The sequence below is a fragment of the Brienomyrus brachyistius genome, chromosome 8, assembly GCF_023856365.1.
Source record: "Brienomyrus brachyistius isolate T26 chromosome 8, BBRACH_0.4, whole genome shotgun sequence".
In the NCBI taxonomy this organism is placed as follows: domain Eukaryota; kingdom Metazoa; phylum Chordata; class Actinopteri; order Osteoglossiformes; family Mormyridae; genus Brienomyrus; species Brienomyrus brachyistius.
In genome coordinates this window covers 29,889,882-29,916,490 of record NC_064540.1, presented here as the reverse complement: position 1 = coordinate 29,916,490, position 26,609 = coordinate 29,889,882, and the positions used below count along the sequence as shown (strand labels likewise).

Here is a 26,609-nt window from a genome sequence, read left to right as displayed (position 1 = left end):
TTTACTCCAGAGTACATCATTCATACAGTTGGACAGATTTCTTTTTAATTCATTCAGGACTGCTGCCAAATGTTGTCAATGTGAAATACAATCCCATTCTCATATCAGACCACTCTCCAGTATCAATGTTTAAAAACACCTCTTTGTCGTGGCCCATTCAGTTGGAGCTTTAATTTGGGTCTCATATTACTAAATTGATACAGGTCTTTTTAGAAACTAATGATACCAATGATGTTACTGATTCTGTTTTGTGGGAGGCTATGAAGGTCGTCCTAAGGGGCCACATTATTTCTTATGAATCTTCCATCAAGAGAGCAAACAGGGAAAGATTGTTGCACATAGAATCACAGCTTGAAGATCTGGAACAGTCCTACAGAGAGACGCAATCTAACAGCACTTTATGTAGTATTTTAAAATTAAAATGTAACACTATTCTTTTGCAGCAAGTTAAGAAACTAATTCTAAAAACCAAACAAAAATATTTTGAAATGACTGACAAACCAGGTAGACTAATATCCAGGCAACTGAGAGAAATACAAGCTGAAAGAGTGATTCACAAGATTAGATCTGAGTCAGGTGCAGTAATAATGGAACCAAAAATGATAAACCTGTGTTTCAAGGATTATTATACTGTTTTATATTCAGCAAAATCTCAAGCTAGGCCTATTGAAATTCATAAATTTCAGAAATTATAAAATGAGGCCAAAGAACAACTAAACAAGGACTTCAGCCTTGAGGAAGTGAGGCAGGCTATTATGTCCTTCCCCTCTGGCAAAGCCTCAGGTCCTGATGGGTTTGGAATAGAATTCTATAAATAGTTTCTCAACCAATTGGCCCCACTCTTCCTAAGAATGATTTCTTATTCCATTAAAAATGGGAATCTTCCAGGTTCAGTCTATGCTGCTAATATTTCACTTATCTTAAAAAAAGAAAAAGATCCTCTAGATGTAACGTCTTATTGACCCATTACTCTTTTGATTGCCGACCTTAAAATTTTCACAAAAATCCTTGCCAATAGACTGGGTAAGTTTGTATCCCACATTATTCATCAGGATCAGACCGATTTTATTCCAAGAAGATTTTATTCCAAGAACGCCTAAAAGGTATTCGACCAGATTGAGTGGCTATATATGCTAGCGGTATTAAAGGAATTTGATTAGGAGTACCTCTCCTGGAGCCGACACCTTATCGTGGTGGAGGGGTTTGCGTGTTCTAGTGATCTCAGGAGCTATGTTGTTTGGGGCTTTATGCCCGTGGTAGGGTCACCCAAGGCAAACAGGTCCTGGGTGAGGAACCAGACGAAGTGCGGCTCAGAAGACTCCTCATGAAGAGAACGATTTTGGATCCACGTTATCCCTTGCCCGGACGCAGGTCACCGGGGCCCCCCCCGGAGCCAGGCCTGGGGGTGGGGCTCGATGGCGAGCACCTGGTGGCCAGGCCTGCACCCATGGGGCCTGGTCGGGCACAGCCTGAAGAAGGCACGTGGGTCCCACCTCCAATGGGCTCACCACCTATAGGAGGGGCCATAGGGGTCAGGTGCTGTGCGTATTAGGCAGTGGCCAAAGGCAGGAACCTTGGTGGTCTGATCTTCAGCTGCAGAAGCTAGCTCTAGGGAAGTGGAATGTCACCTGTCTGGTGGAGAAGGAGTCTGAGCTGGTGCGCGAGGTTGTGAGGTTCTGACTAGATATAGTTGGGCTCACCTTGACACATGGCTTGGTCTCCTTGAGGGGGGTTGGACCCTTTTCCACTCTGGAGTTGCCCACGGGGAGAGGCACCAAGCAGGCGTGGGCATACTTATTGCCCCCAGGCTGGGTGCCTGTACATTGAGGTTTACTGTAGTGGACGAGAGGGTAGCCTCCCTTCGCCTTTGGGTGGGGGTCGGGTCCTGACTGTTTTTTGCGCTTATGTGCCAAACGGCAGTTCAGAATACCCACCCTTTTTGGAGTCCTTGGAAGGGGTGTTGGAGAGCGCTCCTCCTGGGGACTCTCTTGTTCTACTAGGGGACTTCAATACTCACATAGGCAATGACAGTGAGACCTGGCGGGGCGTGATTGGGAGGAACGGCCCCCCTGATCTGAACCCGAGCGGTGTTTTGTTATTGGACTTCTGTGCTCATCACGGATTGTCCATAATGAACACCATGTTCAAGCATAAGGGTGTCCATATGTGCACTTGGCACCAGGACACCCTAGGCCGCAGTTCGATGATCGACTTTGTAGTCGTGTCGTCGGACTTGAGGCCTACTTGTCTTGGACACTCGGGTGAAGAGAGTGGTGGAGCTGTCAACCGATCACTACCTGGTGGTGGGTTGGCTCTGCTGGTGGGGGAGGAAGCCGGCCTGAGCTGGCAGGCCCAAGCGTTTAGTGAGGGTCTGCTGGGAACATCTGGCGGAATCCCCTGTCAGGGAGAGTTTCAACTCCTACCCTCTTCAGAACTTCTCCCATATCACGGGGGAGGCGGGGGACATTGAGTCCGAATGGGCCATGTTCCATGCCTCCATTGTGGAGGCAGCTGACCGGAGCTGTGGCCGTAAGGTGGTCGGTGCTTGTCGCGGTGGCAATCCCCGAACCCGCTGGTGGACAGTGGTGGTAAGGGATGCCGTCAAGCTGAAGAAGGAGTCTTATCGAGCCTTTTTAGCCTGTGGGACTCCAGACGCAGCTGACAGCTACCGGCAGGCCAAGCGGGATGCGGCTTTGGCGGTTGCTGAGGCAAAAACTCGGGTGTGGGAGGAGTTTGGCGAGGCCATGGAGAACGACTTCCGGGCGGCTTTGAGGAGATTCTGGTCCACCATCCGCCGGCTCAGGGCGGGAAAGCGGTGCAGCATCAACATTATTTATGGAGGGGATGGTGCGCTGCTGACCTCAACTCGGGACGTTTTGGGTCGGTGAAAGGAATACTTTGAAGACCTCCTCAATCCCACCGACACACCTTCCGATATGGAAGCAGAGTATGGGGACTTGAGGGTGGACTTGCCTATCTCTGGGGCAGAGGTCGCTGAGGTGGTCAAAAAGCTCCTTGGTGGCCGGGCCCCAGGGGTGGATGAGATTCCCCGGAGTTCCTCAAGGCTCTGGATGCGGCGGGGCTGTCCTGGTTGACACGCATCTGCGGCATCGTGTGGACATCTGGGGCAGTGCCTCTGGACTGGCAGACCGGGGTGGTGGTCCTCCTCTTTAAGAAGGGGGACCGGAGGGTGTGCTCCAACTATAGGGGGATCACACTCCTCAGCCTCCCTGGTAAGGTCTATTCGGGGGTTTTGGAGAGGAGGGTCCGCCGGATTGTCGAGCCTCGGATTCAGGAGGAGCAGTGTGGTTTTCGCCCTGGCTGTGGAATAGTGGACCAGCCGGGAAGCAGCTCTATACTCTCAACAGGGTCTTGGAGGGTTCATGGGAGTTTGCCCGACCAGTCTACATGTGCTTTGTGGACGTGGAGAAGGCATTCGACCGTGTCCCTCGGGGAGTCTTGTGGGGAGTGCTCCGGGAGTATGGGGTAATGGGCTTCCTTTTAAGGGCGGTTCGTTACCTGTATGACTGGTGCCAGAGCCTGGTCCGCAATCGCGGCAATAAGTCAGACTCGTTTCCGGTGAGGGTTGGACTCCGTCAGGGCTGCCCTTTGTCAACGATTCTGTTCATAGCTTTTATGGACAGAATTTCTAGGCGCAGCCAGGGCGTTGAGGGTGTCCGGTTCGGTGACTTCAGGATTAGGTCTCTGCTTTTTGCAGACGATGTGGTTCTGTTGGCCTCATCGGACCGTGACCTTCGTCTCTCACTGGAGCAGTTTGCAGCCGAGTGTGAAGCGGCTGGGATGAGAATCAGCACCTCCAAATCCGAGACCATGGTTCTCAGCCGGAAAAGGGTAGAATGCTCTCTCCGGGTTGGGGATGGGGTCCTCCCCCAAGTGGTGGAGTTTAAGTATCTCGGGATCTTGTTCATGAGTGGGGGAACGATGGAACAGGAGATCGACAGGCGGATCGGTGCAGCGTCAGCAGTCATGCGGGCGCTACATCAGTCTGTCATGGTGAAGAGAGAGCTGAGCCAAGAGGCGAAGCTCTCGATTTACCAGTCGATCTACGTTCCTACCCTCACCTATGGTCATGAGCTATAGGGAGTGACCGAAAGAACGAGATCGTGGGTGCAAGCAGCCGAAATAAGTTTTCTCCGCAGGGTGGCTGGGCTCTCCCTTAGAGATAGGGTGAGGAGCTCAGTCATTCGGGAAGGACTCAGAGTAGAGCCGCTGCTCCTCCGCATTGAGAGGAGCCAGATGAGGTGGCTCGGGCATCTGATTAGGATGCCTCCGGGACGCCTCCCAGGGGAGGTGTTCTGGGCATGTCCCACTGGGAGGAGACCCCAGGGAAGACCCAGGACACGCTGGAGAGACTATGTCTCTCGGCTGGCCTGGGAACGCTTCGGGATCCCCCCAGAGGAGCTGGATGAAGTGGCCGAGGAGAGGGAAGTCTGGGCCTCCCTGCTGAGATTGCTGCCCCTGTGACCCGACCTTGGATTAAGTGGAAGATCATGGATGATGGATGGATGATTTGGAGTACAATAAAATAAGATATACTGCAATGCTAATATATATTTTATTTTGGTACATATTTTGTTAATTCATTCATTGACAATTTTGGCACAAATTATAAAATATAAAAGCACAGTGCTTTTTAAATTATCACAAAGCATTTACATATAGGAAAAAAGAGGAAGCGTAGTGATTAAAGTAACAATAAAGATATACACTCACTGGCCACTTTATTAGGTACACCTTGCTAGTACCGGGTTGGACCCCCTTTTGCCTTCAGAACTGCCTTAATCCTTCGTGGCATAGATTCAACAAGGTACTGGAAATATTCTTGAGAGATATTGGTCCATATTCACATGATAGCATCATGCAGTTGCTACAGATTTGTTGGTTGGACATCTATAATGCGAATCTCCCGTTCCACCACATCCCAAAGGTGCTCTATTGGATTGAGATCTGATGACTGTGGAGGCCATTTCAGTACAGTAAACTCATTGTCATGTTCAAGAAACCAGTCTGAGATGATTCGAGCTTTATGACATGGTGCATTATTCTACTGGAAGTAGCCATCAGAAGATGGGTACACTGTGGTCATAAAGGGATGGACATGGTCAGCAACAATACTCAGGTAGGCTGTGGCGTTGCAACGATGATCAATTAGTACTAAGGGGCCCAAAGTGTGCCAAGAAAATGTCCCCCACACCATTACACCACCACCACCAGCCTGAATCGTTGATACAAAGCAGAATGGATCCATGCTTTCATGTTGTTGACGCCAAATTCTGACCCTAGCATCCGAATGTTGTAGCAGAAATCGAGACTCATCAGACCAGGCAACATTTTTCCAATCTTCTATTGTCCAAATTCCGTGAGCCTGTGCGAATTGTAGCCTCAGTTTCCTGTTCTTTGCTGACAGGAGTGGCACCCGGTGTGGTCTTCTGCTGCTGTAGCCCATCTGCCTCAAGGTTCGATGTGTTGTGCGTTCAGAGATGCTCTTCTGCATACCTTGGTTGTAACGAGTGGTTATTTGAGTTACTATTGCTTTTCTATCAGCTCGAACCACTCTGGCCATTCTCCTCTGACCTCTGGCATCAACAAGGCATTTTTGCCCACAGAAGTGCCGCTCACTGGATGTTTTCCCAGAATCCCAGAAGATCAGCAGTTTCTGCAATACTCAGAACAGACTGTCTGGAACCAACAACCATGCCATGTTCAAAGTCACTTAAATCACCTTTCTTCCCCATTCTGAAGCTTGGTTTGAACTGCAGCGGTTTGTCATGCATTGAGTTGCCACCATGTGATTGGCTGATCAGTAATTTGCTTCAATGAGCAGTTGGACAGGTGTGCCTAATAAAGTGGCCGGTAAGTGTATAGTTTACAATGGATTTTGCTTTGAGCAGTAAGAGAACAGTTACTCTCCATCAAAGCAATCAATATCAGGAGTCATACCACTGAACTAACCAATGATAAAAACAGAAGCTATTCTTTTTAGCTTGAAACATTCTACATTTAATGTACAAAGGAGGCAGAGTGGAAATTTTGCCAGAATCACAAACACATTTTAATATCAACATAACATTCACTCAACAATGTTTTGACAGTATTGTAAATGTATACTTTTGAAAAGGGCACTATACCCAAAAGACACGATTATGGCTAACAATAAATGAAAACTAAGTGGGGAGTAGTTAGCCTAATTTGTACTGAAGGCCGGGTCTCCATAACATTTTCTCATGAGTGAACCAGTGATCACTGTTAGCCACATAACATATTTTGCCACTTTAAAAAACATCTCAGAAACACGACATATTAAATGCTGCAATCAAATAATACTGGGAACAAGTTCAGTCGCACTAATTATAGTAACAATTGAGCTGTATCTATATATAGCTCAAATAGAATTTGATGATATTGCAAGTAGGGATGCACCGATCGATCAGCCAGTGATTGGAATGGGTCGATTTTCTGCCTGATCAGTGATCGGTAGATGAGTCTCGCGTATTTCTGATCACAAACCGATCTTGCGCATTCACAATGAATCTACTGCTTCTAACCTTTCTCTCCTACTCTATCCTATCCTCTACTTCGCAATCTCTCACACCATCACTACAGACATGTGCCTTAGACGTATACCAGTACACTTATCTTTGAGACCTAGAATATCTCATCCAACATCCAGGCGCCGCACTCTCAGTAATCTTGTCTACCCTCCCATAACACCCCAGTCCCAGCGAAGCGTGTTGGGTGGCCTCTGGAATTGCCAGTCTGCTGTAAAGAAGGCTGATTTCATTTCCGCCCTTGCTTCACACCACTCTCTTGACTTTCTGGCTCTGACGGAGACCTGGATATCGCCTGAGAACTCGGCTACCCCGGCAGCTCTCTCCTCTGCTTATGCTTTCTCTCACTCTCCTCGCCAGACTGGCAGGGGCGGTGGCACAGGTCTATTGGTAACTCGGAACTGGTGCTACACGCCCCTCTCTCTGCCCCATCTCAACATTTCATCCTTTGAATTCCATGGAGTTGCTGTTACCTCTCCACTTGATATTCGGATCATTGTTGTCTACCGCCCTCCTGGCCCCCTAGGCTGCTTTCTGGAGGAGCTTGATACTCTCCTCAGTCTCTTCCCCACTGACAGCTCCTCTCTCATTCTCCTTGGTGACTTCAACCTACCCCATGACAAGCTCCCTTCTTCTGGTCTCCTCCCTTTTCTCGATTCCTTCTCTCTAACATCCAACAGCTCCTCTCCTACACACAAAGGAGGTAACGTCCTCGACCTGGTTTTCAGCCGCCCCTCTCCGGCTACTGACATCTCTTCTACTCCTCTACACATTTCTGATCACCACTTTGTATCCTTTACCATTGCCCTACCCGTCTTGCCCAATCCCAGTTTTCAACGTTTCCTCCCCACTCGACCAAACCTCCACTCTGTCTCCGCTTCTTCTGTTACTTCCTGCACACTGTCTTACCTTCCTGACCCTGACTCCTTTTCCTCCTTGGCACTGGAGTCTGCAACTGATACTCTCATCTCCTCACTTTACACATCCTTGGACAACCTCTGCCCGCTGTCTTCCAAACCAAGGAAAACTCGGCCTACTCCTTGGCTTTCAGCTGCATTACGTACTAACCGAAGAGAATTGCGGGTAGCTGAGAGGACGTGGAAGAAATCTAAGCTTGATGCAGATCTGTCTTCCTACCGTACTCTGCTATCCAAATTCTCTATGGACGTGACTGCAGCTAAAACTGCCTTTTACAAAGACAAACTAGAATTATCCTCACGAGATCCTCGCAAACTCCATAACATCTTTTCGTCTCTTCTCAACCCTCCCCCTCCTCCTGCTCCTTCCTTCCTGACTGCTGAAGATTTTGCCAACTTCTTTGCCGAGAAGATTGACAGAATCTGTCAGACATTCTCTCCCTCATCCACTACACGACACACTAAGGATTTCCCTCCCCCCTCACTGGCCCAGTTTTCTGGTCTTACGGCAGATGAGATCATGAAAGTCATCTCATCTTCCAACCCTACCACCTGCCCACTTGATCCAATCCCTTCTGCATTATTTCAGACAATCGCTCTAGACCTTCTCCCCTTCATCACGACTATCATTAATGGCTCCATAACCTCCGGTCATGTACCAACAGCATTCAAAATAGCCAGGGTCATTCCCATCCTAAAAAAACCCACTCTAAATCCCTCAGACACTAGCAGCTACCGACCAGTATCGCTTCTTTCCTTCCTTTCAAAAATCCTCGAACGTACAGTCTACAACCAGCTTTCTCTCTATCTCTCTCAGAACAACCTCCAGGATCCTAATCAGTCTGGCTTTAAAGCAGCTCACTCTACAGAGACTGCCCTCTTGGCAGTCACTGAGAAGCTACATGCTGCCAGATCAGCCAAACTGTCATCTGTCCTCATCCTTCTTGACCTATCAGCAGCATTTGACACGGTCAACCACAAAACTCTCCTATCCATCCTTAGGAGTCTTGGCATTGGTGGCCTGGCCTGGCGCTGGCTGGCTTCCTACCTAGAAGGCCGAACATACCAAGTGACATGGAATGGATCCACATCTACTCCACGTTGTCTTTCCACCGGTGTCCCTCAGGGCTCGGTTCTTGGCCCTCTCCTATTCTCCCTCTACACTAAATCTCTTGGCGAAGTTATATCCTCACATGGCTTTTCCTACCACTGCTATGCCGATGACACTCAACTCTTCCTCTCCTTCCCTCCCTCAGACACTCATGTCTCCACTAAGATCTCTACCTGCTTGGCAGACATCTCATCTTGGATGACCACTCACCAGCTAAAACTCAACACTAGTAAAACTGAGCTGCTTTACATCCCGGCTGACTCATCCCCCCTCCAGGACCTTGCGATCTCTTTCGACAACTCCCTGATCCGTCCTTCGGCTTCTGCTAGAAACCTTGGAGTTACCATAGATGATCGGTTGTCATTTTCCTCACATATCGCCAGTCTTTCTCGCTCTTGTCGGTTTCTCCTCTTTAACATCAGGAGGATACGTCCATTTCTTTCCACTCAGGCTACCCAGATACTCGTCCAGTCCCTCGTCATCTCACGCCTTGACTACTGTAACTCGCTTCTAGCGGGTTTACCACTGAGCGCCATCTGTCCCCTCCAACTGATTCAGTATGCAGCTGCTCGTCTTGTCTTCAACCTTCCCAAGTTCTCCCACACCACTCCTTTGCTGCGCTCCCTCCACTAGCTTCCTGTAGCTGCACGCATCAGATTCAAAACACTGATGCTGGCATACAAAGCCAAAAATTCTCTGGCACCATCCTACCTAAAGGACCTCATCACACCACGCTCTGCACCACGATCTCTCCGATCCTCCAGCACTGCTCGACTGGTCCCTCCTCCCCTCAAGGCACAAGGAAGACACGCATCTCGGCTCTTCTCTGTCCTGGCACCTAATTGGTGGAATGAACTCCCCCTAGATGTCCGAACAGCTGAATCCTGTACTGTCTTCAAGCGAAGACTCAAAACATTTCTTTTTCAGAAATACTTGACGTAGAACTTCTATATTCTTTCTCGACTCTTATTCTGGTGTGTTTAAAAAAAAATAAATAAATAAAAAAATAAAAAAAAATTCTGCACTACTCAATGGAGTTCTCAGAGATAGTATTCATAGCTTGGGTCCTTATTGAGCTAGCATCGGAAATTCATTGCAGAGTCTCAAAGCATTTATGTAAGTCGCTCTGGCTAAGGGCGTCTGCCAAATCCTGTAAATGTAAATGTAAATGTAAATATGCACAGTCGCGCGCACTTTCAGACACACAAAAATGTCTGTAATTTGGAAATTCTTCAGCGTGAGCCAAGCGAATGCAAAATTTGCTATCTGCAGCAAGTGTAAGGACTAGGTACACCGTGGGTTAACCAATACAAAGACATTTAACACAACAAATTTAATTAGGCATTTAAAAACACATCACCCCAGTGAATACGCTCAGTTTGAACAAGCTAGCAAAGCGAAAGCTGCTAACAAAGCATGTTTGAAGCCATCTACGAGCCAGCAATCTGAGCTATCTTTCGTTGGTATAAGAAATTACGAGGAATATTATGGAATTCTAAATAACTTCTAATGCCAAAAGAAGTTCAAACACAGTTTTACCCTTTTCAATTTCCCTAGCACCTGTGCTAGATCCAGTTGCTCCTCTAAGCTAGTCAAAACACTTTCATACTGAGACAGCACTACTTTGACAACAATTCCCCTTACTGTCCACCTGGTTGGGCAGAGTGGTCTGAGTGATGCTGATGGTTCTTCTGAATCTGCTGCTATGGCTGAAAACATACCATTGAACTTTCCAGCCTGTTTGCTTAATGACCCCAGATCATGTACCCACTCTAAAGCATCACATATTAAAAACTAGCTTGGCATGCAGTCTGTGTAATTAAGTTAAGGTAGTGAGTCCCACAGTGCACATATAATGCCAATGGCTGACGTTTCTTCACTTTTGCATGAGCACCTGAATATGCTCCTGACATGTTAGAGCACCATCATAGGTCTGACCGCTTAAACATGCCATCAAAAGGACATCCACAGCCACTCTAGCCATCTCCACTCCAGTAGTTCCTGGGACCTCATTTAAGCAAATAAAAACCACATGTGGAACCGGGTCCTCATCCACATATCTAAAACATACGGACACTTGCACTGTACCTCAGAAATCTTGAGTACCATTTATAATGATTGAGTACTGCAGGACAGATAGAGACTGACAATGCAGTTTCCTAACAACTGCAAAATCTCATTTTGCACTGGTGGAGAGGTATAGTCATGACAACGGAACAGCCAGTCAGAAAGACAGGCATCATCCTTGGCTTTATATTTTAAATGTTGAAACAGGTTACCATCTTCTTTGCCATGGGCCTGCAGAGCCAAACCCTGCCTAGTAAGGCACTGTATTGAACCTACAATGCTTTGTAAGCAGTGCCTGGCATTTTCCTGTAGTTTTGACCAGGCACTTGAGAGTAGTGAATCTATTGAGGCTGCTTCTTGAGCACTAACTGTGACTGCATGATGATGGGATTTAGTATTTTGTTGCCATTCAAATCTTTCAAGAGCATTCTTCCAGTTAGTAAACCCCTTTCAGGAGAATGCAGGGTCCACCTTTTTTGACATAGTACTTTTCTTTATAGTGTACGTTTCCAGGAAATTGGCTGGAGTGCAGCATTCTGTTTATTAAGAAGAGAATTACTTGATATTTTCACAATATTTATTCACAAAAGTTTGTTTATGTATGTTTAATGTCAAGCTCTATCATAACAGTTGAAATAGAATGTGCCCTTCATGTAACTGGAACACCACCTTCATTTAAACACAATGACATGCTACAGCACTAGTTTGTTTTTGAGGCAAAAATGCTGACTAAAAGTTTCATTCTCAGATTTCACTTTACCAATCATAGCAAAAAAAAAACAATAGCGATAAACAGTTAGCATTAGCCTCTAAAACCATCTGTTACGCCTGTGTTTATCCACTGAATTATAAATTAAACAATTATTTTCTATTTTAACTTCTTTCAGTTGTTGTAAAGCAATAAATAAGAAAATATAAATATATAAAACCGTGCATTTCTGTCTGTCAAGAAGTTCAACAAGTTACCAAATGGATTTAAAATCAGATATTAATTTCCACGTACAAATGTGTGTGTGTGTGTGTGTGTGTGTGTGTATTCCCCACAATAAAAACCTGTTATCTTGATGTTGTGGGGACCATTTTTCAGGATCCCAAAAATATCTGTGAATGCAATCAAAAAACTACAACTGCCAAAAGCCTTGTATTTTGTTGAGTTACTTATGGGTAAGTTTAGGGCTGCGTAAGGGTTAAGGTCGTCATTTTTGAATTAGAGTTTTCCCAGTATAAATGAATGGAGACTCCCCACAAATATATAATTACAAATCTGTGTGGGTGTGTGTGTAAACACTCTTCCTATTATGATTGCACCAATTGTGATCAGTTACTCTCATAAGAATGGTGTGGCTATGGCTGGATGGGTTTGCTTCACGGACACATGTTTAAATCTGTGATCTAATCTTGTTTATATTGAATAAACCAGGTTAGGGCTTACAAATAGGTTGCTGTGACAGCCAATCCAAAAAGATTTTTGAGGAACTGAGAAATACAGGATCTTGTCAAATCATCAACAATTAAATCTCGATAAATCTGGATCAATCCACATATACACCCCCTGGTGTTTTGCTTACACCCTCTTAAATATAAAACAGGGAAATAGTGTAATTAAATACAGTAATAACCTCATTCACAACCAGGTATAAAAATGTTTCATAACTGCAGTCACAACAATGTTTCTCACATCCAGGCATCGTGTGGATTTTCAGTAACCTGGGTCTAAAAAATGGCAAGAGGAACGGGAGAAAGGAAAACAAGGATGTAGATTTGGGTATGGACATTGGGGACGTGTCCCCAATAATATAGTAGGAATACCATGTATGTTTAGTAGGACAGGGGGGTTCCAGGCTAATTTGCACAGCCTACATAATTTTTACAGTCTGCAAAGAAACAGTAACTGCTCATTCATTTCAAGAAATGTGTCATGGGTAAGTTCCCTGCAGAAGTTAAATTAACTGCTGCTCTCTTAGAAATCAACATAACATGAATTTTGATTACAGGTGCCCAACTATCTGCTAATACTATTGAAAGAATGTTTAAAAAACAACAAATGATTTCTTGTTTTTCAGGGCTGTTGCAACTCTGAAATCACCAATTCTACTATCCAGAAGTGATTCCCAGGCTTTTGACTCACGACTAATTGTGCAAATATAGTGGCGCCTGAGGAATGGCAATTCCAGCCTCCCATGAGTTCTACTGGCAGAGTCTGGCTCAGCTGTCTAGTGGGCGTGTTTATCACACTCTAGTGGAGGCCAGAGGCCAGCTATATGTGATGGGGGGCTATGATGAGACTGGGCACCCCACAAGTGCCCTAGAGCTCTACTGTCCTGAGACGGACCAATGGGTCAGTCTGCCCCCAATGCCCACACCTCGGGCAGGGGCTGCTGTGGCTGTCCTTGGAAAGCAGCTGCTGGTGGTGGGGGGTGTTGGAAAAGACCAGTGCCCTCTGAAGACAGTGGAAATATACAACACAGAAGAGGGAAGATGGAAGAAAAGAAGTTCACTGAGAGACGCAGCAATGGGTATATCCATCATAGTGAAAGGTCAGTTAGGCAAACTTGTGGTCAGAGCGTGTGCCTCATATTTTCAGATCTCCTGTGACAATAAATCTCTAATGGAACAATTGTAATATTAACTAGAACAAAAACTCCTGAATTTAGGGTCTCAGAATGCATTGCTAGGGTGTTGCTATGCAATTCTTGATGGTTGCTAGGCTGTCACTTGGTGGTTGCTAGGGTGATGGAAGGTGTTGCTAGGGTGTTGGTAGCTGGTTGGTAGGTGGATGCTAGGCATTGCTAGCTGGTTGCTAGGGTGTTGCTATACAATTGTAGGTGGTTGCTAGGGTGTTGCTAGGTGTCAGTAGGTGGTTGCTGGAGTGTTGGGTGATGAGGCCTGAGTTTGATTATTCAGTATTGTAGCTGTGGCATGAACAGTGGACGAATAGGAAAACTTTGACTGAAATAGGCAGGAGCTTTGCTTCTGTTTATTGGGCTATTCACTGTAATGAAAAAAGATCGATCCATATTACTATTCATATGGTTGGTTAGGTATAGGCTAATGCTAGTAAAAAGTTAGCATTCAATGCATTCCTATATGATTTTTAGTGTGTTTGAACATGAATAGCGTCGCCATGGTAACGTATTCTGTAAAGAAAAGTAATAGCACACCTCACACCATAAAGGACTCACTTTTGATATATAGATTGCCTGCATGCACGCTACAGTAAAACCTGCATTAATTGCCGAAATTCATGGAGGAATAATAATAACTAGAATGAAAATTCCTGAAGTAATTTTGAGATGGGCCTATTCTGCTGACCGAGGAAGAAGTGGTGCTCCTAATAAAGTGGCTGGTCTATGTTTTGCCAGTTGATTGCTAGGATTTTGCTAGGTGGTAGCTATGCTGCCGCTAGGTGATTGCTATGGTGTCACTAATTATTTCTAGGTGGTTGCTATGGTATTGCTAGGTGGTTGCTATGGCATCAGAAGGCACTGCTAGGGTGCTGGTTGCTAGGTGGTTGCTAGCGTGTTGCAAGACATTGCTAGGGTGTTGCTAGCTGGTTGCTAGGTGGTTGCTATGCATTGATATGCGGTTGGTAGGGAGTTGCTATGTAATTCTAGGTGGTTGCTAGTGTGTTGCTAGGGTGTTGTCATGCAATTCTAGGTGGTTGCTAGGCGTCACTAGGAGGTTGCTAGGGTGTTGCTAGGTGTTGGGTGATGAAGACTGAGAATGATTATTCAGTCTTGTAGCTATGGCCTGAACAGTGGCCTAATAGGAAAACTTTGACTGAAATGCATTGAAGTCAATGGTCAAGTCAATGACTCAAAGTCAAGTTTTTTTTGATTTTGAGAGGGAATTGCACGCGATCCGTAAGGTGTACCAAACCAAACGATATGTCAATCTGTCCATCTAGGCAAGCCCTACGACTTGGCTTCAAAGGGAGTTCCATCTATTTCAATGACTAGGCGCAAATTTGGAAAGTGTCATTCACTAGATGAAGAGTAATATGGGCCTTTTCATTGAAATGAATAGGCCCATAATAAATAATAAAGTTTTTTTCCACTTTGCGAGGGAATTGCACTCGATCCAAAAGGCGTACCAAGACAAACAATATGTCAATCCGTCCATCGAGGTAAGCCCTATGACACAGCAGTGAAATCATTTCCATTCATATCAATGGCTAAGCACAAATTTGGAAAGTATCATTTACTAGGTGAAGAGTAATATTACTTTTCATTAAAAAGAATAGGCCCATAATAAATACATAAAGTGAGTTTGTGATGGAATTGTATGCAATCCATAAGGTTCACTGAGATAAACTATGTCATTCCGTCCAGCTAGGCAAAGCCTATGACTCGGCAGCGAAATAAGCTTCGTTCACTTCAATGGGTAAGCGCAAATTTGGAAAATGTAGTTTACTAGGTGAAGAGTAATATGGGCCTTTTCATTGAAATGAATAGGCCCATAATAAATAAGAAAGTTTTTTTTTTACTTTGTGAGGGAATTGCACGCGATCCGTAAGGTGTACCGAGGCAACCAATATGTCAATCCATCCACCTAGGTAAGCCCTACGACTGGGCAGTGAAATCATCGCTGTTCATTTCAATCGCTAAGCGCAAATTCGGAAAATGTACTTAACCAGGTGAAGAGTTATATGGTCCTTTTCATTAAAATGAATAGGCCCGTAATAAAGATTTTTTTCGACTTTGTGAGGGATTTGCACGCGATCCGTAAAGTATACCGAGACAAGCAATATGGCAATCTGTCCATCTAGGTCAGCCCTACGACTTGGCTCCGAATTGATTCCCGTTCATGTGAATGGCTAACCGCAAATTCGGAAAGTATCATTTACTAGGTGAAGAGTAATATGGACCTTTTCATTGAAATGAGTAGGCCCATAATAATAAATAAAGTATTTTTTCAACTTTGCGACAAAATTACATGTGATCCGTAAGGTGCACCAAGACAAACGATATGTCAATCTGTCCGGCTAGGCAAGCCCTACGACTCCGCAGTGAAGTCATTTCCATTCATTTCAATGGGTAAACGTAAATTCGGAAAGTATCATTTACTAGGTTAAGAGTAATATGGGCCTTTTCATTAAAATGTATAGGCCCATAATAAAGTTTACTTTTGACTTTGCGAGGGAATTGCACGCAATCCGTAAGATGTACCTGAGGCTAAGAGGTACAGAAACTTCTAAACTAACACAAAGTGGTTATTCATAGTTATTTTGGTTACATCGTGCAGCAATAATTGGTCTATAGTCTCTGAAAGTCACAAGGTCACATTATATTCTGCAGGTTACATCTTTACAGAATGTCCTAAGGATTACATTCAGTAAGTGTTATACAATGTTTCATAATATTCCATACTTTTTTCTGCCTGACAAATTCCCTTACTACTGGTGTCCACCTCCATCCATCCATCCATCCATCATCCATCCATCTTGCCCTGACAGTGCTACCACAGTGGAAATATCTGTGTGCAGGGTGCGCAAATTCACAAAAGGGACTAGATATAACTTGAATGCATCAGATCCTACTAGCAATGTTTTAACATCTAATGGAAAGAGTAGCAGCTATTACAGCAACAAAGAGCAGACCAGCCTCAAATTAATACCACTGGTTTCACAATGAAATGTTGGATAAGCTGTCTGTATACTTCGGGCTATACAGTGTGTGTCGGTGGAATCCAGATCAAACATCCAGTTTAGCACCATCTAGGTCACCTGTTTCTGTCTGCTGATTCTGATTTTGGATTTTTGCTTACTGGGATTTTGGAATATGATTGTGGATCGTATCATTAATGATTCCATGTTCTACACTTGTATTCAGTCTACTCATCATTACATTTCTCTGCCTTGGTATGCTATATCCTAGGTTCACATTCAAATATGGCCTTACGTATCATCTAAAATCACAAATCATCCTTGCTATATAAAACATGCAAATTTGGTAAAAACGAGAATACATGCCCACAAGACAATTCTAACTGCAAATTGGAACATTGGATGGTTATATGCTTTGTACAAATGGGAGTGAACTGTGTTTTTTGTAGATGGCAGAGCATTTGCTGTGGGTGGGATGGGAGCAGATCTCCTCCCCCAAAGTCACCTTCAGCAGTATGACCTTCGAAAAGATGTGTGGGCCGTCCTCCCTCTCATGCCCACTCCTCGCTATGACACCAATGCCCATCTGCTGGGATCTAAGATATATGTCTCAGGTAAGCTACACACACACACACACACACACACACACACACACACACACAAACACACGCATATAATTTCAAAAACACCGGCTGTTAAATATAATTCTTTATGAACAAAAGTGATCCAGGTAAATGTTGCAGTCACCCAGCCAACATGTCTATGGGCTTAAAATGGTCTAGATGGGTTATAGCTGGGCTTGGGCTATGAGTGGGCCTGTATGGTGATGTTTACTTTATTTTGACTGCCCACGTAAGAATAAATGGGATTTGAATTGGCAACCCAGAAAACTAGGTGAAACATGGGCCCTTAATGGGTTTTGTTCTGGTAAAAGTAAAAAACATACATTTGTATTTACATAAGTTTGCATTTCTGGTGCAAATTTTTTAAATGTCCTTTTTAGTTTAATGTATGTTATGTAATTAAACATGATCATTTTAATTATGTCAACAATGACATCAGAAGTCTTTTTGACACTTTAATAAAGTGAATATCATTTAGCATGCAATATAAAACATCTTTGTTAGTGTGTGGAATGAGTATACAGAAAGTAATATCTAAGGTCACAGTGGAACTCCATTACTAAACCAAATTATAAACAGAAATATCCATTCTCTCTTTACTTCAACGTTTCACTCCCACTGCTTAATAATTCAGACGTATGCAAGTCCTGTACGCTAACCACTCTAATAATAATTTGATCTGTAATGGCATTATGGCATTGTGTTGTTGGGCTAATTCTTGTCTTCCAGTTAAGCCTTATTGGTGATTGGTCAAACTTGCAGTTCACTTGCCCATGAGACTAAAATATAACACATGTCACCCCACTGTGAATGGTTTTACTTACTGTTTGTGCACCATATTCAATTTCTCGACCATTGGCAACTTGCAGCTAAGAGTAAAGAACATTCTCAAGGGGAAAAAAAATGAAAAGATAATTTTGGAGACTTAGAGTAGAATTCAGACTGATTTTATATCTAAGTTGTTTCATTCTTAATCAGCAACTGAATGACATTTTAATTTTAAAATGTGAAATCACAATGGTTTAAAAACTTTCAACTGAAACTTGGTGTCCCAAAATTTTACTTCGTAATGCGTTGCTTCTTTTAAGCAATGCAGCTGAGGAATGGAATTAGAAACATAATAAAAATGGGGAAGTTCTATAAAAACAGAATCAAATGAATTAGCAGTTTGTTTGATGCTGTTAACTGAATTATGCTTGCTGTACAACTTTTTATATGGGCACCATGTTAAAACTTGGACATACTGTTGTAGTTCAGATATACCTCAGGACACTGGTACGCAAACTCTGAAAATAGGACTGCCCCAGTTGAAGCGGGACATCTGGTCACTCCAGTGTATTTTGTATCGTTTATATTTGCTGGGATTTGTTTATTAAAATAACTAAGTGCAGCCCAGCTTAAAATGGTATACTTTAAAAAGAAATTTAAAAAAAGGGTAGGAAGAAAAAATATTGATCCCACAGTCTTAAATACGCAGATGATACTGAGTGAGATATCACTTTAAGAATACTCAGATGCTATAAAGTGCCGCAATAAAATGCAATGATACACGGGGCCAATTAGAGATGAAAAAAAAAAACTTTTTTGAAAGGAGAGGGAGTTTTTTTTGCAACAATAGAGAAGTCACGTTGACAGCAAAATAAGGTTTGGGAAAAGGGAGAAACTGGATAAATGAAAATTTTTTTAAATAGCAGTAATATTTACCTTTCGGTCGTGAAGCTCATTCGCGCTGAGTGAGAGACAGTTGGACCGTGGGTCTTAGCGGCTGTGTCCTGTATGGAAAAAAAATTATATTGGTGAGTCTAAATTAAGTCTACTACTTAATTCCCCCTGAAAGATATGTGAAAACATACAAAGTTTTTGTAATTCTGTTTAATGTAAAGCTCGTTAGCAATAATTGATTAGTATTGTATAAGTTACAGATGGTTGAATGCGTGTCTAAAAGAATTGGTGTTAGTGTTGTGCTAGTCCATTATGGTGTGGGTATGCCGGTGTCATTTCAGTTGAATTGGAGGTGGTGTATAGAAGTCTTGTTTTATTTATTTATTTTCATTCACGTAATTTGTATGTAGTAAAAGAAGATGGGATATCTGTTTGCTATTGGTGACTCTGGCATGACCCTATTGCTATAAAGGTCGGGTTTTTTTTTTTTTTTGTTGTGAATACTGCTAGATTCAGCGTTATCGAGGTACCAACCGCGATTGCGAGCCACCCAGTGAACTCTTTCTCAGGGGGCGAAGATAAGTGAACTGAATGTGAATTACTGACTGCTGGCAGCGGACCATGTTGGATACCGAGTTGAGGTTTTTTTTTTCTCCCCTTTCATTTGTGATAGAAACCCTGCCAAAATAATTGCTTTACTTCTATTTTTTTGATTGTTACTTTTCCTGTGATATTAATTGTATTTTTCTTTTTCTGTGCTTTTGTTTGAAAATTGATGTTGTTTGGGGAAAAGTGATTGGTAACTAAAAGGCCAAAGGAAATTTATACATAGGGGAAATGTGACATTTTAATCACTAGATTTAAACTGTATGATAAATAACTAGTCCAAAAGAAAGAAAAAAAAACAAAATCTAATGTAAATATATAGTGACAGGAGTATAAGAGAACTAAATATATAACTAAAGTGTAAAAGTGAATAATTCCAGTAAATATAATTAATTAAAAAATAGTAGTAATTATTACTACTAGTTATAAATGCATAATTTATTCTAAATATAAAGTACACTAAAGTACACTAACCTAATAAAAAAAAATATAATACATATTTCTACTTACCTATCCTAAAAGAAAAGAAAACATTTTTTTAAAAGGGGTTCTGAATACCGTGGGTTTACCTGCAATTACTATAGTTATTAGTTTTTTCTGTCCCTCCCCATTCTGCATCTATCTAACTTTTTCCATCAGTAAAAAAGAAGTACAAAGTTTTCATCCAGGTCTGTCGTCGTGTCTGCTTTCTTGTTACTGCTCCTGCCGAGCCTAGTACACTGGTCCCTGTGTGCCCACCGGTCGCTTGTTGCAGCAAGCGGAACAAGGGTTACAATAACCTTGCCGAGCTAGTGAGCATCCTCTACCACAGACAAGCAAAAATTGCCCCAGTTGAATAGGCAGGAAGAAGGAATAATAATGTGGTGTCTGTTGGTTCCAGCCATAATGCCACACTGAGAATACAGATATCTTTAAGGCTCTTTTATTTAGCAGCCTTGAAAAGGACTACATCAGGCACCCAACGCACACCGAACTGATTACATATATGAAACACAGGGTTGTTAGATGCTGAACTGTAAGATACACACACGGTGGGAGACCTTTGAAAGCTAATTACACATAAGGATCAGACAGGATACACGCAAGACACAGGTAACCACACGCGCAACAAAAAAGAACATAACTAATAACAATAACAACAACAACACAAGGGCTATTTACACCTTGCAGGCAGAGCATGCTGGGATATGTGCAAATTGACCAGACGGTGCTTGGCTCACCAATGCCACACAACCCCCTCCTTAAGGGTCAGCCATCTCGGCGACCACTAGAGCCAGTCCCACCTTAGTCCAGCACAAAGTCCTGTAGGTGTGATGGCCACCGCCGCAAAGACCTCCTTGACCGCCGCAGAGCAGTGCTGCTGGGGGACGATGGGACAGATACAGGCACTGGGCCACTGGCAGGGGCTGCCGAGGCAGGACTGCTAGCGGCCTCTGGGGACAGGCCAACCTTCGGGTGGTAAGGCGACAGTCTGTCCCGGTGCACAATGACCGACCGAGACCCAGGGCCAATCTGGACCCGATACACTACCTCTGACAGCTGGCCCAACACCACACAGGGTCCTTGCCAGCAGCTGGACAGCTTTGGAGAGTAGCCCTTCTTCCGCCGGGGATTGTACAGCCACACTGACATCCCAACACCCAGCGGGGCCCCCCGACAGTGGGTGTCGTACGCTCTCTTTTGCTTCAGACCAGCTACCATGAGATGGTCACGGTTGAGGCGGTGGGTAACTCAACTGGGGTACGTAGCTCCCGGCCTAGCATCAGCATAGCTGGCGTGAACCTAGTTGACTCCTGGACCGCCGTCCTAGAGGACCACAGGATCACCGGGAGATGGAGGTCCCAATCCCGCTGATGTTGACTGGTCAGGATCGCAAGCTGCGTTGTTAGGGTTTGATTGAACCTCTCAACTAGCCTGTCGCTTTGAGGGTACAGTGGGGTGGTGTTCTTGGTTGCATCCTTGGTCACTATGAAGCTCTTCTGGGGCCCCAAACTTGGAAAATAACTCATCCACCAGCTTGGTGGTGGTTACGATGGCACTCTGCTCCGGCACTGCGTACGCCTCTGGCCACTTGGTAAAATAGTCCATTGTTACAAGTACATACCGGTTGCCGGAGTCCGTGGTGGGAAAGGGGCCCAGGATATCAACACCGATGCGCTCCATGGGGCTGCCAGACTGCATGGACTGGAGAGGGGCCCGGGAGTGGTCGTGGGGGCCCTTGCGTGCTGTACATGTGTCGCAACAGTGGACATGCAGCTCCACATCCAGGCGGCAGCCTGGCCAATAAAACCGTTGCCGCAGCCTGCGCAGTGTCTTAGTGATGCCGAAGTGCCCCACCCCAGGGGGCCCATGCACACTCTGCAGCACCGCCTCCTTGAGTGACTCAGGGACCACTAGCTGCCACATGACCTGCTCTGGCACAGGGCCCTGCCAGCGTCGATACAATAGTTCATCACGGAGGACCAGGCTGTCCCTCTGGGAGCAGTATGCCCTTGTGGTGGGGTCGAGGGACCTCAACTCTGACCACTCCGGTTTTTCACCTCGCCGGAGCCAGCCCAGCAGACGAGCCAGGACTGGGTCCCCAGCCTGTGCCTCTTTCAGTTCCTCCCGGCTAAAGGCTGGGTGCCCCTCGGGCTGCTGGGTTGTAATGGTCTGGCCCAGTGCCACACCCCTCACCTCCTCCAGTGTTTCCCCCCATTCTGTTGCCCCTGTGTCTATCTTAGTGTCAGGCAGCCGTTCTGGTATCGGGGTACTCACTCTCTCAGGTCCAGAGGTCTCTGTTGCCCCTGAGGGGTCCCCTGGTCTGGACCCTATCAGCTGCCTCGCCTCCAGTCGCTGGCAGTGCCCACAGCCACCACTGCAGGGATGCCGTGACAGCGCATCAGCGTTAATGTGCAGTCGGCCTTCCCAGTGCTGGACCTGGAATTGAAACTCCTGGAGTTTCTCCAGCCATCTTGCCACTTGGCCCTCAGGCTCCTTAAAACTCATGAGCCAGGTGAGTGCGGTCAGTTCTGGTCAGTTCTGAGGAGGAACTGGTTACCATAGATGTATGGCTTGAACCGGGACAAACCAGTCACCACTGCCAGCAACTCCCAGTGTGTGACACAATAGTTTCTTTCTGCTTTGCCAAGACAACGGCTGAAGTAGGCAATGACGCTCTCCCCATCTGGCCAGGACTGGGACGGAACCGCCCCAATACTACTGCTGCTGGCATCTGTATCTACGATGAATGGCTGGGTAGGGGCAGGACATGCCAGGATTGGGGCAGAGACAAGCACAGTCCCGCTGATGGTCAAAGGCAGCCTGCTGGTTGGGACCCCACTGGAAGGCAACCTCCTTTCTGGTCAGCTGGTGCAAGGGGGCGGCGATGTCAGCAAAGGACCGGATGAACCTCCTGTAGTAGGAGGCCAGGCCCAGGAAGCTCCGCAGCTTCTCAACAGAAGACGGGGTTGGCCAAGCCTCCACTGCCCTCACCTTGTTTGGATCCGTTGCTACCCCTCCATCACTCACGACGTGACCCAGGAACTTGACAGACCGTTGCAGGAGGCTGCACTTAGCTGGATTGAGCCATAGCTTCGCTCTGCGGATGGCCTCGAACACTTGCCGTAGGTTGCCTCCTGCATCACTGAAGTTGGGTGCATGGACGAGCAGGTCATCCAAGTAGACAACACAGCAGCTCTCCGGGATCCCCTCAAGCACCCGTTCCGTAAGCCACGCGAAGGTAGCAGGAGCATTACAGAGCCCAAAGGGAAGAACTTGGAACTGCCACAGACCTCGTCCTAGGGTGAAGGCCGTCTTCTCTGCCTCTGGGGACAAATCCACCTGCCAGTAACTGCTACGAAGATCCAGTGAACTGAACCACCGTGAGCCAGCTAGGGTATCAAGGGTGTCATCAATACGGGGCAGGGGATAGGAGTCCATTTTGGTGATGGCATTGAGCCTGCGATAGTCCACATAGAACCGCCAGGTGCCGTCCTTCTTCTTAGCTAGGACCGCAGGGGCAGCCCATGGGCTGGTGGATGGCTTGATAACTCCGGAAGCTAGCATCTCCCGGACCTTCTCTTCAGCGGCAAACCTTTTCACAAGAGGTAGTCGGCGGGGGCGGAGACGAATGGGTGAGGTACCACCTGTGTTGATGTCATGCTACACCAGATTGGTGTGGGTGCAGTCTTCACCATGGGCAGCAAAGATGTCAGTATATTCTTCCGGCAGTGATCTCAGCTGAGCTCTCTCCCCTTTGTTGAGACCCTCAGCACTCCGCTGGTATAGGGACTCGACGGCCTCTACTGTCTCTGCCCAGGTCACTGGGGTTTGGAGCCGAGCTGCTGCAGAGTTCAGAGCTGGTGGGCAAGGACTTGTGGAAGGTAGACATGTTGACTGAGCTTCTGGTGGGTGGGGTCTTGCTGCCTGTAGCAATGGCTCAGCGGCCAGGGTAATGGTGTGTCCCCCCAGGGCCAGGGTCATCTGTCGTAGATCGAGCACCACCCTCTGGCAGACAAGAAGATCCATTCCCAGGATGCAGTCATCTTGGATTGGAGCAAGCCAGAAGTCACGGGAGACCAGCACGCACCCCATCCTGAGTTGTAGTCTGCAACAGCCTTGCATAGGGATAGTCTCCCCAGTCACTGAGCGCACCTGGGTGGTGGTGGTCCTCCAGCCTATTAAGGAGGGTCCCTCCCAGGCAAGAGTCCTGTCCTCACTGTGGAGACTGTAGAGCCACTGTCTATTAGACCACGGCAGGGCACCCCATTAATGGAGCAAGGCAGAAAGGGGCTCCGCAGATCTCCGAGCCGACCAACAGGATAGGTGTCCAAGAATGAGTCTCGAGGGGTTTGAGGGGTTGGGACAACACTTCCCTCACTGCGCCGCCCCTTGGTCGTTTCCCGATGGCGAGGGAGTGGGCTCAGGGCAGAACCGAGCTCGGTGCCCTCTCTTTCCACAGTGCCAGCAGATGTTCCTTGCATCATTAGGGGGAGGGCCACTGTCTCACTGAACCACTGAACGTACTGCAGCATCCTCGTGGGCTGCTGCACTGAAGATCGCCTTCACCCTCTCTGCCTCAGCAAGTGCCTGCTGTATGCTAGCTGGTGCTGACAGCCACACTTGTTGCTGTAGGTGTTCTGGAAGAAGGGCTGAGAGAAAGGAGTGCAGGGCTAAGTCTTTCTGCACTTCTGCAGGGTAGTTAGGGTATGCCTGGCGGGTAAGTGCTTTGATATCAGCGGGCAGGACTCCAAGCCGCTCCCCTCTGTGCCGTCGCCAAGTGCCAAAAAGCTGACGGGCCCTCAGCTCCCCTCCGCCACTCCCAAACCGCTGCTTTAGGACTGTTGTCAGTTCTGCAAGACAGAAATGAGCCTCTGGTGCAACATCCAAGAGAAGTTGGAAGGCCCCCCCTTCCAGCGCCAGGCCAAGGTGGACAGCTGCAGTCTGGTCATCCCAGGCATTGTTCTTGGCGGCAAGCTCTAGCTGTACAGCAAATAACTCCCAGGGTTGGTTCTCACTGTACTTCGGCAGGCGGATGGTGGAGTGAGCAGGGTTTCCCTTCATGGCAGATCACTGGGTCTTCTCTCCTGTTTGGGAGCTCTGGGTTCACTGGCTCCTTCAGGCATCTGTGTCCGACGTCTCACCTGCAGTCCTCTGACAATACCTTGCTCCAGTTCCGCAATTTCTTCTTCAAGGTTTCTCTGGGTTTCTTGGAGCAGGGTAAATTGGATTGTAGTCCCAATCCCACTTCTGACACCATTGTTGTATCTGTTGGTTCCAGCCATAATGCCACACTGATAATACAGATATCTTTAAGGCTCTTTTATTTAGCAGCCCTGAAAAGGACTACATCAGGCACCCAACACACACCGAACTGATTACATATATGAAACACAGGGTTGTTAGATGCTGAACTGTAATATACACACACGGTGGGAGACCTATGAAAGCTAATTACACATAAGGATCAGACAGGATACACGCAAGACACAGGTAACCACACGCACAACAATAAAGAACATAACTAATAACAATAACAACAACAACACAAGGGCTATTTACACCTTGCAGGCAGGGCATGCTGGGATATGTGCAAATTGACCAGACGGTGCTTGGCTCACCAACGCCACAATAATAATTGAAAAAAAACCTGATCAATATGGAGATAGTAGATACTGAACACATTAAAGTGCCAAATTCAGTTCTTATTAGTGGCATCATAGACACTGAAATTCACTGAAAACTGAGATATTGAATTAGCTGACTTCTTGAGCAAAAATGGCACTGTGTCAAGAGTCATATGCATGGACAATCCCAAATCAGAGTTCCACAAAAATGTGATAGCTGAATATGATAGTGATCATGCTCTGAAGATCCTTGAGCCATTGCTTCCTCTAACGCTTGAAAGTCCCAGTAGGCCTAGCCTTACAGTTAAGGTAAGAGCACTCTCAAAGGTGTACCTACCAATGGCAGCTGGTAATGCTACAGAAAACTACTTAGTTAGACTACAGAGGATTGCTAGGATGATCGGAGATCATGTGCTTATGTTTTGAGGGAGGAGTTAGAGAGATGCAGTGAAATTTCCAACATCTCAGCCAGATGCTGATCCAGATGGAACCACAGTGCAACATCCTCAGCAGGATTGATACACATCTGTACCTTTGCCCAGTGTTGAAATGACAGTGGAGACTGAACCCTCTCAACCTGAACCTAATGTAGCAGGCATGAAGGAAATAAGAAATGAGGAACCCAAGGCTGCAAAGCTGTCTGCAAAGAGAAGATCACCGTCCATGATTTCAGTAAGTGACATTTATCCCTCCAAGATTCAATGTGTTGTTGTGGAGCACATTGTGAAGAGTGAAGGGGGGGGCATCGCAACTGCATACACCTCAGGGTTTTCTCTGGTAAAGGGCCTTGCCCAAACAATGAAGCTGACTTTGAGACGTGGCGAAACAGTGTTGAGATCCTCATGCAGGACCCAGCTTTGTCTGACCTCCAACAGTCACGGAGGATTCTTGATAGTTTGCTACGCCCCGCATCAGATGTTATGAAGCCTCTAGGACCCCAGGCGTTACCTGCAGCTTACCTTAATATCCTTGATTCTGCTTTCGGAACAGTAGAAGATGGGGATGAACCGTTTTCTAAATTTCTGAACACTGTGCAGAATGCTGGAGAGAAGCCGTCCATGTATTGCCAGTGCCTACAAGTAGCACTAAGTAAAGCTGTGAAGGGTGGTGGCATCTCCGGTGGTAAGGCTGACCAGCATTTATTGAGACAATTCTGTTGGGGGTGTTGAGACAACACATCGATCTCTGCTGTGCAGCTTGAACAAAAAAAAGAGAAACCACATCACCCCCTTTTGCCAAACTGTTTTTGCATTTGCGTATAGAGGAAGATAAGCAAGCTGCGAAGGATATCAGGATGAAAATGCACTTTGGAGCATCCAAGCAGAGTCTTTTCTCACTGCCA

General features: G+C 45.9%; 1 protein-coding gene across 1 annotated transcript in view; it reads left to right on the top strand.

Annotated features, from left to right (window-relative positions):
- The window catches only part of klhdc8a (kelch domain containing 8A), a 96,809-nt gene that overhangs the window by 9,796 nt on the left and 60,404 nt on the right, over nucleotides 1-26,609 (top strand). Inside the window, exons 3-4 of the mRNA XM_049022581.1 lie at nucleotides 12,728-13,201; nucleotides 16,719-16,883. Of these exons, the coding sequence (XP_048878538.1) occupies nucleotides 12,826-13,201; nucleotides 16,719-16,883 (541 nt within the window). The 5' untranslated portion in view covers nucleotides 12,728-12,825. The remainder of the gene's footprint in view (nucleotides 1-12,727; nucleotides 13,202-16,718; nucleotides 16,884-26,609) is intronic.